The sequence below is a fragment of the Podarcis pityusensis genome (genome assembly GCF_964106645.2).
Source record: "Podarcis pityusensis genome assembly, chromosome: 3".
Taxonomy (NCBI): Eukaryota; Metazoa; Chordata; class Lepidosauria; order Squamata; family Lacertidae; genus Podarcis; species Podarcis pityusensis.
The window spans coordinates 69660529-69677382 of NC_138026.1; the positions used below are offsets into that span (position 1 = coordinate 69660529).

Genomic DNA, 16854 nt, shown 5'->3' on the forward strand with positions numbered 1-16854 from the left:
ACCTAGCCTGGTGAGAAGATCCAGCCCCCTGCCCCTTGGTGTGCAGGAAAAATATTTATTAATTTTCTACCTTTCCTCCCAAACGAGCCCAGGTACTTGGTTTTGTTCTTTTGCCTGTTAGGGGCTATCTGCACTATACATTTTAAGCAGTACCATACCACTTTAAACAGTAATGGCTTCCCCCCTCAAAGAATTGTGGGAACTGTAGTTCCTTAAGGATGCTGAGAGTTGTTAGGAGATCCCCTATTCTGCTCAGAGGGCTACAATTCCCACAGTGGTTTAACAAGCAATTCCTCTTCTCCAGGAACTAAATAACAGCCAACTGTCCGGCACCAAGGGATACCTTTAGTATTTCAACTGTAATGCTTTGCTGAGCCCTTGTACATATTGTATCTGAACCAAACCAAGTTATAGTAAATACCTTTGTGATTTTCTCTGCACATTGCAATATTATAAAATTGAATTGTTGATTTTGTCTTATTTTAGTTTGTTGGAATTGGATTTTTTTTACATGTTATGTATTCTGATGTATATTGGTGTGGGTTGAGAGCTGCTTTTGGCACTGTGGAAAGATGGCATATAAATAAATTAAAACTGAAACTTAAACAAAATTTAAATCAGTAGCTGCCGCCACTGCCTTTGTAGCTGGAGTCAGTCAGAGCCCCATTTTCTCAGGCCAGGTGGGAATGAGCAAGACAGAAAACAGGGACCAGGTCATACAGGACTTGCAGCTAAATGTTATCCAAGTCTATGTCATTATTTTTTCTCTCTTGTTTGCATCCCTGATCTCAAGCCCCATGGGAACTGTGAGGCATATATGGAGCTCCAATATCAGTGAGGGGCTTTCCACATATATTGCATTGTTAGAGTCTGCTCTGTGGAACACAATGTTTGTGCAAGTGCACATATGTGATCAGAGCTGCTCCTCAAACCAAAATTAATGAATAAGCATGCAAAGACTTCTTGCTTTGGATATGTACGTGCTTAGGGTGATATCTGCCTAAGTAATATTTTGGAATTTGATTTCTCTCTGTGTGTGTATTCTTTTCAGCTACCACTTCTCCAGCTGGCCTGGCCCTAGCATTGCTAACCACACAATATCATTTATGGAGTAAAGCAAAACTATTGAGGGACTGATGCTCTGCAAAATAAACAGCTGTCCCTGTTGAGATGTCCAAGATTTCAAGGGCTCTTCTTCCTGTAATTCAGATGGAAGTGTGGAAAAACAGAATGCTGCCTGAGCTATTTTTGCTTCTTACACACTGAAACACCTGAGCAGTTTAGCAATGCACCTGGAGTGTATGAACATTTCCATGAAGGATAAATGTACGAGCTCTGCTGAATTTAGGCTGGCTGGTTGACAGAAGCAATAATGGAGAGAGCGTTGCAAAAAAAGACCACTACTCAAGAACCACATCTGAGGATGGATGCAGTCTTACATTACAAATATTGCTACCAAATGCAGTAAAAATTAGCCTGCTAAGAAAGTTCCAGAATGTTCTCTCAAGATGGAAAAACAAAGCAGCATACTCAATAGAATACACTGTCATTTCTCAGGAATCCGATATATTGACATGTTTCCAAACAGGCTAAGAAAATGTGGTGTGAAAAATGCTGCTGTGGGTTCTACTAACCCTTTGGTCCAATTTCCTGCTCAGGATTTATAAAGATGACTTTACCAGATATGATTCTGTTTTATAGTCAGAGAATACACGAGGAGCCCAAGCTTATGTGGCACTGAAACTCCAGACAGCTCAACTTCTTTGAGGAACTTTAGTCAACAAAGCCATTAAAAGCCACTTTTATAACTGCTGCTATCACATTACTGGAAAATATAGGCCTATAAACTTGAAGAACAGTAATAAGCATGAAAGTATTAAAGGACCAGTCTTTTCATATTTCCTGCATATCTGAGTTTCAGTAATTTGCTGGCTGTGTTAATTTTTCTTTTTTCTTTTAAAGATGCTTGGTAAAGCTAGTGTTTTTCTCAATTAGCTTTGTTCAGTGCATTCAGAATTCATTGGATTGATGCCCAATAGACTTTCTGTAAGCTTGTTGTGGGGGGGGGGGGTAAGTGAGTGGTTGGATGTACCGTCAGGGGACAAGCTTCAAGTGAAAATGATGTAGTTAATATGCTCGTAATCAGAAATGCTGGCAACACTTTTGTAGAAGAATGAACCATTTTTCTGTTACTCCCTTCTCCCCAGGGTTTGCTTTGACATGGAAACAACAGTTACATTAATTAAACTGCTTTTGAAATATATAAAATGTAAGGGCAGAACCAGGAAATAAAATACTGGTTATGCTTCAAAAACAATGCTATTGCTCAGATATCGTTTACATCTGCTTGGTTGCTACTGAAAATTGAACTTGATCAGCCAGGCATTAACCATTTGCTTTACCATGAATCAGATTAATATTAACATTTTTTAAGCAGTGGATTAGAGTCTGTTTTATGAAGAGTTGCCATAAATAGGCTTTTTAAAAAAGTGAAATATTTGGGAATCTGGTTGACATCAAAAAATATTAACTTGTTTAAGGATAACTATAAAATGTATTATGATAGCACTGGATAGAAAAATATATGGCAAATATTACTAGGCTGTTATAGTCATAGGTTTAAATCTAATTGTTTGCACAGTTGCGCTTCTTACAGAATAGTATCTGTAATTAATGTTTTAAAGGAAGGCATCCATTTAACAATAATCTATATGTAAAAGCCCCAGTGCCCAACATTCTGTCACTTTCTAATATAACCAAGGGACAGAATATACTAGAATAGAACTATGCAGATAGGAGCAAGTTGCTCATGAGCATAGCATCTTTACTAGCTCCCATACAAGTGATTATCTGTCATCCATTTGTACAGGAAAAATAAAGCTTTGCACTGGGTGCACTGTTGTTAGGAAATCTCTGGGGCAAAGGGGGACCTGCTTCATCATTCCGATGTCTTCTTCTTTCCATAGATACATTCTCAGGGCTTGATGCAGATGTGGCGGGAACTACAGAGTCATATGTGATATATGATGGAGGTAAAAGTCCTTTTCTGAAGTGCTTTGAATCCCTTTCCTTTCTGCACTGTGATCTGATAGCATAGAGCCCAACACTCAGGTCTAAATACATCTGAACAAGAAAATGTAGCTTGCTGTTCTGTTTTTAGTACTATCAGGCTCTCAGAACAACAACCACCTATTATTATTATTATTATTATTATTATTATTATTATTATTATACCACCGGCCTTCATCAGTAGATTTCACAACATAAAAATAAAAGATAAAAAACACAAAATATGTAATAAAAAAGAATAAAAACAAACCAAAAATTCCCACTCCCACAACACATTTTAAAGTGTATTGGGTGGATGTCAATCAGCCAAAGGCCTGGTTGAAGAGAGGAATGTTTTGCCCAGTGCCTAAAGGTGTATAATGAAGACACCAGCCAAACCTCCCTGGGGAAAGCATCCAACAAATGGGGAGCCACTGTAGAAAAGGCTTGTTTTCATGTTGCCGCTCTCCAGACCTCTCGTGGAGGAGGCATATGATGAAGGTCCTCAGAAGATGATCTCAGGGTCCAGGTAGGTTCATATGGAAAAAGGTGGTCCTAGAGGTACTGGGGTCCTGAGACATTTAAGGTTTTATAGGTCAAAACCAGCCCTTTGAATTGGTCTCAGAAACTAATTGGCAGCCAGTGCAATTGGGCCAGGATTGGAGGAATATGTTCAAATTGTCTTGCCTTGGTGAGCACCATCAGAAGTGATGGTGGCAGGTCCACTTGTGTAATGAGGAGCTTTTATTTAAAAACAAACAAACCTGAAATTGATTGATGGATTTCATGTTGAAACAAGGATCTGCTCTGATGTAGAAAGGACTGGGCTTATTCCAACAGCCAAAGGAATGCATGACTGAGGGTTACTGAAGTCTATCTCCATCCACTGCTTTACTCTTCTGTAACCTTGTGTACAAGTGCTTTTCTTTCGACCCAGCTCACTTCATATATTAGAGCTTGGCCAAAGAGGAAAGGGAGGCAGGGAGACAGACTGCAAGAAAGTAAGTCTTAGGCTTGGGGGTAGCAGGTGGGTAGTTTAGTTAGCTAGCTAATTCATTGAATTTCTGAATTGCCACCCACAACAGACAGTCCTGAAGCAATTTACAAGAATTGCTGTCAACATTTGACCTACGTCTTCTTTCTGCATAAGGGGGAAAGATCCAGGTTGTTGTTTTTTTAAATAAAAAACCTGATCTTATGATTTATCTGTTTCTCAGTTTAGTCTTATTTACCAAATCCTAGTTCTTTCAGAGTTTTTGTAGCAGGTATTCAGTTAAATATTGCCAAATAGAGGGCATGCAACACCCAAAGGAAGTGTGAAAAAGACACACATTTCCGTAAAGTGTGCATTTACTAATATAGAAGTACTATAATATGAATAAAAGTACAGTACATCTCACCACAAGACTATGGCCACGTGTACTTGCTCAGTGTGTTGTCCACATGCTAAATGTGGATGGGCAATTTCAAGGCTCCTTCTTTTCTCCCTTCGACTGGGCAGGCCTCATGCCCAGAGGATGTCTTCAAATAGAGGACTGCCCTCTGTAAAGTAGGGTACATGGTCACCCTGTTTCAGAATAGTATCCTTGGGCATGACCCAATTTTATTTATTTCATTGCAACATATGTACACTGCCTTCCTCCCCACGAACAACATTTGAAGTAACTAACAACAAGTGCTGAAGACAAGCCATTCAAACAAGCACAAAGGAAAAAGTGGATTAAGAGATGCAAAACAAAGCAGCAGGAAAGTAATGTTGCCAATAAAGCAAGTCACCACAAATTAAAACAGTCCCAGCTGCCCAGCTGCCAAACCTAAGCAGACACAACTTGGGCAGAACGAGAAAGGAAATGCCAAAAGCCTAGGTACACAGGACAGCCTTTGTTTGGCATCTAAAGGAAAATAGAGAGAGGACCAGGGTAGGGAGGCAGCAGAAACTTGATTCAGTTCACATTTGCGGACCCAGTTGCAGTGCCATCCACCCCTCGCTGATAACTAGATAACTAGACTCAGGCAAACACTGCGCTGCAGAAGCCATGCACGGCTAACCTTTTATGTGTTGCTATCTGGCTTGGCGTGGCAGTGGGCAGTAGCTGGCTGGCCAGCAAGGAATTCCCTCGCAACCTGGGTCCTGATTGGCCCATTTGAACCTGGCTTACTGTGCAGGAAGTTACGCCCCCATAACTGTGCTGGCAGTGGAGGGAAATCTCCACCAGCCAGTGACCATGTGCCTTCCAGCTGCTGGGAAAGAGGTGGAGAGCGAGGGTCTGCAACCGACACCCGGCAGGAAAGCGGTGAGCGCCTGTTACAGGAGAACTTACCTGATTTGCACTTTCAGAAACAATATGCGAACTGAAACACAGTTGGCTCTTCTCCAAATTTTGCAGCGCAGTTCTCCAGCCAAGTATGCATAAAAGTCCACATATTAGTGTAGAAAAGATTAACATGCATTATATTAGGGGAAATGCTTTGCAAAAATGATCACATAATACAAACACGTATGTTGCGAAAAATTCACTGAGGAATTTTCATAAGGATGTTCCTTTGATGCCCCTCATCCTCTTTCTTATGTAGATTATGAGCTTTTTGAAACCACTTTGGCGCCCACAACCACCACAACTACTGCCGCGACCACCACCACCACAGAAGTATTGCCCGAGTTCAGTGTGGTGGGCTCGGATCCTCTGTTAGAATATGACGCTGCTGGAAAGAGGCGTTTCACTGGTAAGCAATCAGTAAGATTCAAAGAATCACGTGTTATCATGTTACTACTGTATCCTGTATGTTGTCACTAAGCAATGTGTTTTAGGAGGGAAGTGGCTATGAGTTATTTATTGCTTAGGATCTAGTAGCTAAATTATGGAAGCAGTCCCCCTTCTCAAAAGATAAGCAAACCCTCAGTTAAAGAACCTTTGAGGGGGAAAAGACACATTATGTTCATAAGCAGACTGACACATGGTAAAAGATTTTGATGACGATTAACCTTTCTTTATAAGGGTGTTGCTCTCACCCCTTGATCATTTGGTCAGTATGCCAAATTCTAACAGTACTTGGAAGAGAAATCAGCTGAAGAAATGCTGTCTTTAAGAAGAAGGAAACACATAATGCAGAAGATCTATTCTCGAATGGTCCAAATAGGGACACTTAAGTTAGAAATAGTGAGTGTGTGCATGTGTGCATGTTCCCACATTCTGATAGGGAAATATTTTCCTAAAATCAATATTCACGCCAGATGCAAATGCAGAAACTATTGACTTATAGGAAAAGAGATGGTCTATGCAGAAAGAAAGATATGAATGATTCTCAGTCCTACATTTGCACTTCACCAGGCAAGTCATTTTCCCTCTTTTGAAACTGATTCAGCTTCATCTGGACTTAAATAGGTTTTATTGCTACACTTCTGCTCCAAAGTCAACCTTCCTGGAAGGGAGAAGCTAGAAAGTAATGAACTGAGTTTCATAGGATTTTCTTAACAGAAAGCAAACCATACTCATAAGGGGGGGGGGGGGGGACAAACATAGAGTCAGAGATATTAAGATATTAAGACACTCTGCGTCTTGGTGTAATTGCAAACATCTGATACCCTGTTGTTTGAAATAATGTGTATTTGTTTCATTAAAGTTTGCTACATAATATGAAATGAAGCACTCCTTTGAATTTCTAGTTTAGGCCTATAAGGAAAAGCCTTTTTTAAGGTGGGGGAGGAGAGAGAAATATTAAGATTTTGCAACAGTGGTTAGGACAAATCTTATCTCTGGGTTAAAAGTCCCATTGTACAAAAAGGAAAGGGGAGCAGCACCAAAAGTAGCTGAAGAAACAAAGAAGGAAGTAAACATTGGGGTGACAATAAAATTTCCCAACAGGGGTAACAGTTACAGATTCCCCAGAGTTCTCAATTGTGAGAAGGCATTGCTTTATTTTTATTTCATAAAATTTGTATACCACTTGATTGTAAAAACAAAAAGAAGCATTTTACACAAAGCTCAATGTACTTTTTTTATGGGCAGGTGCTTGCAAAGTATGCACTTTGTCTCCTTTCCTCCTCACCCGCTTCGGAAATAGCCAATGGAGGCCTCTGTGTCCTTGAAGGCCCAACTGGGCATTCTGCTTTGGGCTATCAATCTGTTTCTATTGTAAATTTTGCAAATTCACAACTGAACTGAGCAGCAGCGAGGCTTGCTTCTGGTGTGCTGTTCACAGAAATGGAAATGTTCACAGAAATGTTATGGATAGGCTATGAAGTGTTGCTCCTCCTCAAACTGACGACAGACATTCTGCAGCCCCTGATTCTTCCCGACAGTGGTGATTGATGAGGGCTCTGCAGGGACAATGATGTAAAATGTCCACCCCAGAGTCCTTAGATGTCACTTGGCAGAGTTAGTGACCTAATTAGTATTTATATATATATATAAAGTCATAAAATGGTTTTATACCAATCAAGACTTTGACTAGCTGTTCAGCTAATCTCTTTCGAGCAGTTGACTGGCCTCCCTCTCCTCTCCTGGACAGGGTTTCTCAGTCATTTGGGAATAGAGAGCCCTTGGAGTGTCTAAAGATAAATACATGACACATTCTGGAAAATAGCTCCCTGGAGGGCATGAAATCTAACAAGATAAACTAAGAACATTGCTCTTTTATAAACATTTCAAGGCATTTAAGGGGAGAAAGAGGAAAAAATTACCCATCTAGCAAAATCTGTAAACTGTCGCTGAATAAACATTTCCAGTGACTACAGTAAAACATCTTTCAACTTGAAGATGACCTTTGAGGGAATAAATGTGCCTATTAATTCCTGAGCAACGTTGGAGTGAGCATCATGTTGTTATAAAATAGAAATACAATTTATAGATTGTACGCCAAATGTTCATTCACACGTGTGTGGTTTTTTTTGGGGGGCGGGAGACATTAATAGGCTTGGAGGGGGGCCAATATGGTTCTCCTCCATACCAGTTTGTATTCCTTTTCTCTCTTTCTTTCTTTTTAGTGTGGCTAATGTCTGTTTGCTACCACTGTTTCCCCTGACTACTGCATTTTCAGTGCCATTTTATGCCCTCCTTTCCTTGAAATGATCCCAACCAATCAGTAAGTGCAGCGGTGTTACTGAATGCAGACGAAGCTGAGGCAGAGCGAAGTCAGTGCACCATACAGAGGTCACTTGGCTGATCCAAATGACACAGGAACAGGTTGCTTATCCTCTAAGTTAGCAGGCCACTTTAGAAGGTGCAGAGTCTTACCCCCACTACTATTCCCCAAACAGGGATTATGGCATGATCACGCTCATTTCATACAGCCTCTTGCTTCTAGGTTGGCAACTGCCAGGGGAGCAAATAGAGTCCCTAAAGCAGCCAGAATTATCCCAGGGGCCACCAGTTGCTGATCCTTCGTATAAAGCATTAGTGCAACATCCCGCATTGCTGCTGAGCATCAGAAGCAAACCCTAATATGCACCAGTTCCTTGTTGCTCTCCATCTATTGCCATCAGAATGTGGCTTAGTCACAATGAATATTTGCCATGCTGGTGGTTTCCTCAGCACTAGGTTTATGTGCCTTCTCATACCGCTCTAGGAGCTTTCCAGATGGCATCACTCTGTATCCTTGAAAATTTTAGCAAATGGTAGGAAAATACACAAATTCTAAATCCAGGAAATGAATGTCTAATTTACAGTGTTTAAAAAACAAATGTATACTTTATCTGGTTTGCAGTTTCAATACACTGGAAAAAATTCTTTTGAACGTCGGGAATTCTTTTTTTAGTAATCCATCTGTCTGTACAGACTTTTGGAGTGAATATTCTCTTTCTTTGTCTCTTCCAGCTCCTTATGTGACTTATCTAAATAAAGACCCAGCAGCTCCTTGCTCTTTGACAGAGGCACTAGAACACTTCCAAGTGGAGAGCCTGGCCGAGCTCATACCCAGTGACCTAAAAGGCATAGAGATGCGTCCTCAGAATGCCCCTCACAATATCACCATAGTAGCGGTGGAAGGCTGCCATTCCTTTGTGATTGTCGACTGGGCTAAGCCTACTCAGGGGGATCTGGTCACAGGTACAGTTATTCCATTTCCTTGCCATTAATATTGGACTGGGAACTGCTGGTTGTTTTGTCTTGCACTGCCTACCCAAGCAAAGTCATTTTGCCCAGTGTAAAAGGAAGTAGTGGTAGATGAGGCAACTCTGATCACCACTTCTGGTTTCTGATCAGGTGCAAGGTACAGGGAGCTCAGCACAGTGCGGGTTTGAAGAAGTATTTGGAGTCAAACATGTTTCTAGCTGTTAATACTACAGTTGAATGAAACAGCAACCAATGCTCTGTTTCAGTTTTGGATTTGTCTAGGGGCTGCAAAAAGAAATTGCAGACTACAAAACCTTTCCATAACACCAACGTTATATTATTTGGTGTTTTAAAACTTGCTAACATATTAATGACCGCATGCCAATGTCTCTGAAAATAGATTGATCTAGTTTAAGATTAGGTTAGTGGGTTGGTGATTTCCAGCTTTGTGAAAGCTCAAGAAAAGACTACCAGGTGCATTGGCTCAAAGCCAGCTGAAGAGAAAATAACATATCACAAATGCAATGTGGAATGTAAACAACTAATCCCAATGAAGTGAATAAAGAGCGTATTGTAAGCTGTGAAGGTTGCTGCTGGACATGGACAGGTGGAGCACCTACAAGGTAATTCTGATAACCTGTGTGAAGGTGTGTCTGTTTGGGAGTTGCCAGTAGGCTTAGCTTTCTGCTTCAGTGCAGAAGTAGAAGAAGTGTCAAAGAGTGTACTGTTGAAAGAAGTTAGGATGGGGTGTGAATTTTCCTGTGCTGACATCACTCCTCTCCTACAAAGAGTTGAAAGAAAGAAAGAAAGAAAGAAAGAAAGAAAGAAAGAGAAAGAAACTGCCAGAAGTTAAAGGAGAGGCTAAAATACGCCCTCTCCTTTCTTTTCACACCTTTTTCACCTCTCTGCCCCAATTCTGTTACTGAAAGTTCTTTTCAAATAAAATTTTGGCTGAGTGATATTTTTCAAATAGTTGAAAAAAGAAGGAAAGTCTTGATGGGCCTTTCTTGGCTTCAGAGGAACTGTCTCCCCTAACAGGATCTTTTTGCCCCTTGGGGATGGAGACAAAGGGCAGGTAGGGGAGTAAATAAGTGTTCAAATGGATGATGGACATATTCTCCCCTTTCCTTGGCAGGATATTTAGTTTACAGTGCATCTTACGACGACTTCATCAGGAACAAGTGGTCAACTAAGACTGCAGGAAGCACTAATTTGCCCATTGAAAACCTGAAGCCGAATACAAGGTACTGATATGTTTTCGGAATGTAGTTTGAAATTGTTTGTGGCCTAATGATAAAATAGGTACGTACCGTACTTTTCCGTGTATAAGACTATGTTTTTTACTGTAAAATAATGTTAAAAATATGGGCTCCTCTTATACACGGATAGTATCTTCCCCCCATTTTTTTAAATCGGAGTCCCCCCAAATAGGGGGCTTGTTATACATGGGGGTGCCTTATAGATGGAAAAATACGGTATGTTAGTGTTAGGAATGGAAAATAATTTCACGAAAATAGAGTTCAGAAGTCACCAAGCCATTGAAAAACCATCCTTGTCACCCTCAAATTTCACCTTGGCTTGTAATGGCTCAGCACCAACTCTCTCATCTGCCAGTTCCCCTCCTCCCCTTTCCTTTCATAATGTACCAAATTGCTAGAGATATATGCATGTGGGGTGGAGGGGAAGCAGTCTATGCTAAAGATGAAGGCTGCTCACAAACCATTGCAGAATTTCTTCCAATAAGAACTCTGGAAGCATATTTTAAATTCCTTCTAATTCATTTACCGGGAGGTGGGGTGGATTCTATGATTTCCAGAGTTCTTGTTGAGTGTGGAGGTCCAAGCATGCTCAGAAACCTTCATTGCTGAGAGCAGAAAAGTTATGGAGGGCCTCTCAGCTGCTCTTTTTCCATACTTTCCCAGACTTACAGGTTGGGTAGGAGGAAGAAAGAAAACTGGCAGATGAGAGGCCTACTAATGCTACAAAGCTGGAGAGGCTTTCAGCTGCCTTGCTGTCAATTGTGTGTGTGTGTGTGTGGCTTTTTCTAGCCGCCATAACCAATTTCTCCATATGCATTTCCCTAGATGCTAAGATCATCAGAGGCAGTCCTGCTTTGGGTGCTGTTGTCATTTGAGAAGAAGGACCTTGCCTATTGTAATACCTATCTTACTGTATGCCTTTCTTTGAGAGGTCCATTTTTTTGAATCCTTTAGGTGGTTAAAATGATTTTTAAAAACCTTTGAAGTATCTGGTGGCTGCTACTGAGTTTAATTGGTAACTCAACTACCCAAATCATTTGTTTTTTTAATCAATCTCTCGGTATAGCTGGGGCAGAAGTATTGTGTTCAGTCTTGAAATTGTATTGGAATTGTCCTCCTTTTGGCACTTCTGAATTATAGCAATAACACACCCATACTGGGAGGAGATACAAGCAAAGATCTTGGCAGAGCAACTCCCACTTCATTAATCTGTTCAAACAAAAGCAGTGACACCCAATATAGGGAAATGGGGCTTTATATGATAGTCCACTGGGTTTATTAAAGTCTCCATTAAAGTGAGTGTATCATCACTTCAGTCAGAGATTACTGATGTCAAGCTGTTCCTTACGAACCAAGTGGCTTTTAATAGAGAAGCATGGGTATAGGAATACATAGGGGTGGGATGATTATTTTTCTTTGGCACAGAAACATGTGCACCACCAGCCAATATCATTTGTGTTTTCTCTGAACCCCACAGGCTGAAATAAATACATATCACAAAAATAGCTCCTCAACCACTGGCAATATTTCTGTAATTGGGCAAACACGAACTGGAAGATGGAGCTTGACTAAAACCATGTGTTCATGATTATGTCCATATTGTGAGGGGACTCTGATTTGGGGAAAGCAAGTTACCAAGGCTGGTTGTAGCTCTGAATAACAAGCATTTAGGATTGGGCATATGTATACCTCTCCAAAGTGGATTTCCAAGCTATCGTTTAGGTGAAAGTAAAGCTAAGAAAACTAGGATAGATATATTTCAATGCATTCAAATGCTGATGATTTAGTGAAATATATGCTAAAAGGAATATAATAACAACAATAGGTAGATACATGGATTTCCATTGCTTTAATGTAAGATTTAAATGCTTATTATTGTCCTGCATTTGTAAATCCTAATCTGTTTGCAAGACCTTATATCTGAGGAACTGAACAATTCTGCAAGTCTTGCAAAGCCATTTGCACAGGACTCTGCAGGTGCCTGCACATCGCTTTTGGCTGAGCCATATATTTACCTGCTCCACACCTGGGAACATGTATCACATCATGGGGAGATGTAGGGGGCATAGTTAGGCTCTTGGGCTGGAGGTTCCTCACCTCTGAAACATAGGCGTGATCCTGTATTGTGAGCAAGACAACTACATCATTCAGTCTTCCAGTTGATGATAGGGAAGGGATGAGCACTTACTTGGAATTTAACAGGGTAACTGTCATATTGGCAGCTGTTTCTGTAACAGCATCCGGGCTATGGAGCACCTTCCCCATATATATTTACTGGGTTACCAAATTTAATATATTTTAGGCACCAAGTGAAAGCTGTTTTATTTAGTTGAGCTTTGGGTGGGACTTAACTGTGGATAGTTCTTTAATTATGCCATTTATTCTGGTGGTTTCTGTTTGAGGTGGGTTTTGATTATTTTCTGTTTCATATTTGTATTTGGTTTGAAATATTGGGAATGTTATGTCTGAATGGAATATCAGTTGAACTCCTATATTAAGCTCACAAGGGAATGAACTTAATGGAAGTGAACCTCTGAGTAGACATGTATAGGATTATGCTGTTAGATCTTTTTTACCTAAGCTACCTTGACTACCATTTGATAGCAAGGTGAGATAGAAGCAAAGAATCATAAAGTTGGAAGGGACCCAAGGGTCATCTAGTCCAACCCCCGGCAATGCAGAAATCTTTTTTTAAGAAAAGAAATCAAGGCCATATATCCAACTATATAAATCAGCATGATTTCACAGTGGTACCTCGGGTTACATACGCTTCAGATTAAAGACGCTTCAGCTTACAGACTCTGCTAACCCAGAAATATTGCCTCGGGATAAGAACTTTGCTTCAGGATGAGAACAGAAATCATGCAGTGACAGCACAGTGGCAGCAAGAGGCCCCATTAGCTAAAGTGGTGCTTCAGTATAAGAACAGTTTCAGGTTAAGAACAGACCTCCGGAACGAATTCAGTTGTTAACCCGAGGTACCACTGTAGTATGTTTAGTACCTGATTCAACCCTCACCAACTAAAATTAAGGGCTCCTTTTGTGTCCAGTTCCTAGTTTCTCTCTGGTGCTATGAAATCACTTTTTAAAATGTGTTTTTAGAAACAGTAATTAAGCTGAGTGATGTTTTTAACATCTTGACTCTGGAGGGAGCCATGGTAGAACATTGCTGTTTGGAATAAATTCAAGCAGTTGCAGTTAAATTAAGCACTTGTTTTACACGGTTGTGTGGTAATGTATTTTCATAGGAGAATTAATTATATTACCCCTTGCGTGTTCACATTCAAACACAACATTGCCTTGCCTTTCCAACATTCTGGTCTATGACAGAAAGCTTCGAAGGGAAGATTTGTGATGGTGTATTCTCTGACTTTCCCGGAAAATAATTCGTTTCCAGTTGTTGGAATTGGAAAGTGTATACAAATAGAATGCGATTTGCCAAATATGACTGTAAATCATTCAGTGTTTCATTGGCTGCTTAAATTAACCCACAGCTCTAAGCCACAATATCTACATTGATTCTGGTGGTTTTTTTGTCCAGCCTCTGTCTGCATCAGAAGAGCCCTTGGGGCGCAAGCAAATCAGGATGAATTCCCATTGTCCTATAAGGACCCCTGGGGTAAAATAGTGCACATGTCTATCGTCACACATGAAAATGTGCAGAACTTTTGATTACAGGAGTGTATGAAATGGTGTGTGTGTGAAATGGTTGTCAGGGTGGAACTGGATGCTATGAGACCTGCCACCACTCTGTGTGTCTCTCCCTTCCATCTAAACTTAAAACATTAGCAGAAGGTGCCTTGAGTTGTCAGCACATTGTGCATTGCTTGTTCTCCAACAGCCAATGAAGCAGAGTGGAGCAGCATGCGGGGCAATGATGTTACCTGCGTCACGCATTGCATCAAGCTTGATGATAAAAGGGAAAGAGGTACAGCAGTAGCAGTCAGCTCTGTGTCTCTTGTGACATCTAGTTCCTCCTTCAAGCAAAGATTTTAAAGCAGCAATATAAATAAGTGCATGGCTGAGTGCCTAGAAAGCAGCATGGGATTACTATTTGTTTGCCATTTCAAAAAAAGAAAGAAAGTCCATTGGCAGTTCAGACTCCTGTTTTGTTGTGGGCAAGTCATAGGACTTGGATGTTAAGAGCTCCTGGCAAGCCTGAAGACTTCTAGCGTATGAGCCACTTGGAGCTCTCTTCTAGGATTTAAGCGGACCCAAGTGTTTGCATAATCACACCACTTAATTTTGTGCTCTCATGCATGGAAATTAAGCAGCTGTGCAGCTGCCAAGCGGCTTTCTCATCAACTCAGTCTCTGGTCTCACAAAGCTCTGTGGCCCATCTTCACATCCACAAGGAAGTATTTGTGGCCCATAGTGATTCCCATTGGGCATGGCTAAACTGCTCAGTCAAATAAACCTGAGTTGGCTTTTTTGTAAATTTTTCTCCCCTTAAAAAATATTGTGACCATTCTTAGGAATGTAGGAAGCTGCTTGGTATTGTCCTCACTGACCAGCAGCTCTCCAGGGTTTCAAATTTCCCTTATCCCCACCTGGAACTCCCAAGGATTGACTTTCCGCATGCAAGGCAGACACTTTGCCACTGAGTTATCATATCAGAATCAACTGAAATATACTCGGAGTTGAGAGTGGATTTCATGCTCTTTATTCAGCTCATAGTGGTGAGGAGGAATGAAAGTTTCCCCAAAATATCTGCTTTATATACATTATTTACACAATGGGCTGCACGTGATTGGCTAATTCCGGGATTCTCCTGTAGGCCAATCAGGTTGTGGATTCACTTCCACCTGGAGCTGGATTGGGTGGCTCCTGTGGACCAATCATACTGCTGCATTGTTCTAGGACCAACCAGACTGCTGCATTTTGGATCCTATTTTTTCTAGGACCAATCAGACTGCTGCATTTTGGATCCTATTCTACTCAGTACATAACATCAACCATCTTGGCTCTGTCTTGTACCAGAGCCTGAGGTTCTTGCAGTAAATATGTCATAATTTAGACCAGGAGCAGGCAACCTGTGGCCTTCCAGATGTGGCTGAGCTCCCATCAACTTTAGCTGTTGGCCATGCTTTCTGGAGCTGATAGGAAGTGTGGCTTTGCAGCAACTGGGTGGCGACATCATCCCTGCCCCCGGCATAGACATTCATCATGGTGGACAATCATTCGGCAAAAGCTGCTGCTAGGGAGAGTCTGTCTGCGGTGGTGCTGGGTGGACAGGTAGTCGCACCTGCTCCTTCCACTCTGAGCAAAAAGTATCCTCCTAGGTCACTTCAACAGCTCTTGCTCCTTGGTAGCTTTTGAATTCAAAGTGCACAGAGCCGTATCGCCATCCCTCATCACTTCCCCAGATTTGGGGAGCATGAAAGTTGGCGCTGGAGGCCTTGGACAACTTTTCCTCTCTTGCCATATACTACTTCAAAGGGATATGGTGGAGATAACATGAGATAATCCCCTATATAACACTCTGAGTTCCTTGGGGGCAAAGCAGCCTACGAATCTGATAGACAGAGAAATGAATTGTGGTGGCTCCCATCCCGACATTAAGGGGATATAGTTGGTTGCTTTGAATCCTAGCTTGCACTCCTTGAGCTGCGGAAAGCCCGTTCAGCCGCAGAAAAGAATGAGGGCCTATGTTTAAACCGCTGGTGAATGTTTCCACATTGCAATGGACTGTGTCAGGGAAACAAAGGGGAAGAAAAGAAAACATAGCTCTCCTCCGTTCCAAGCTTTTATGTGGTTTTCGTCTGCCACAGCTAGGATTACATGGAGAAGAAAGTTATGAGGGGGTTGTTTTTATTTTCCCTGCAGGCATCACACGGCCCTTAATTACATTCAGATCAGTTTGCAGACAAGTGGAAAAAATAATTAAACGTTGGTCATGAGAAAAGGAGATAGAAAGACTCGTGGCATAAAGATCTATAACTCTGTTGATGTTCACTGTGTGCCAGATAGGGACAGGGGAATAATTCAGATGACACCATCTACTGAAAAACAAACAAACAAACAAACAAACAAACAAACAAACAAACAAACCTTTAAGCAATCCCTTCTTCTTTGTGAGAACATAAGAAGAATCCTGCTTGATCAGTACAAAACTGTCATCCTGTTCTTGCAGTGCACACCCAGATGCCTATGGAAAGTTAGCAAGCAGGACACGGGTGCAAGAGCACTCTCCCACTCTTGAACCCTAGCAACAGATATTCAAAGCCATGCTGCTTCTGACACTGGAAATCCTATCTCTCCTTGATTAGTAGCCAATGGTAGCCTTGTCCTCTATGAATTTCAAGCCTTGGTGGACCCAACTGAATACATGCCGCCATTGTGGGAAATGCCCATTTCTTCCTACTCTTGGCTTCCGGTTCTTTAACTAGTCACCAGTCAATAAGATTTCTCCTCTTCTCCGGTAACCCTTAGTTTTGCTCATGAGGGAGTCTATCAAAAGCTTTTTAAAAGTCCAAGTAAACAGTGTCTACACGCAC

At 41.3% G+C, this 16854-nt stretch overlaps 1 protein-coding gene across 1 annotated transcript in view; it reads left to right on the forward strand.

Moving 5' to 3' along the window:
• The window catches only part of FNDC1 (fibronectin type III domain containing 1), a 100632-nt gene that overhangs the window by 66168 nt on the left and 17610 nt on the right, over positions 1-16854 (forward strand). The window contains exons 11-14 of the mRNA XM_081000026.1: positions 2967-3032; positions 5623-5772; positions 8862-9092; positions 10234-10342. Coding sequence (XP_080856152.1) covers positions 2967-3032; positions 5623-5772; positions 8862-9092; positions 10234-10342 — 556 coding nt within the window. The remainder of the gene's footprint in view (positions 1-2966; positions 3033-5622; positions 5773-8861; positions 9093-10233; positions 10343-16854) is intronic.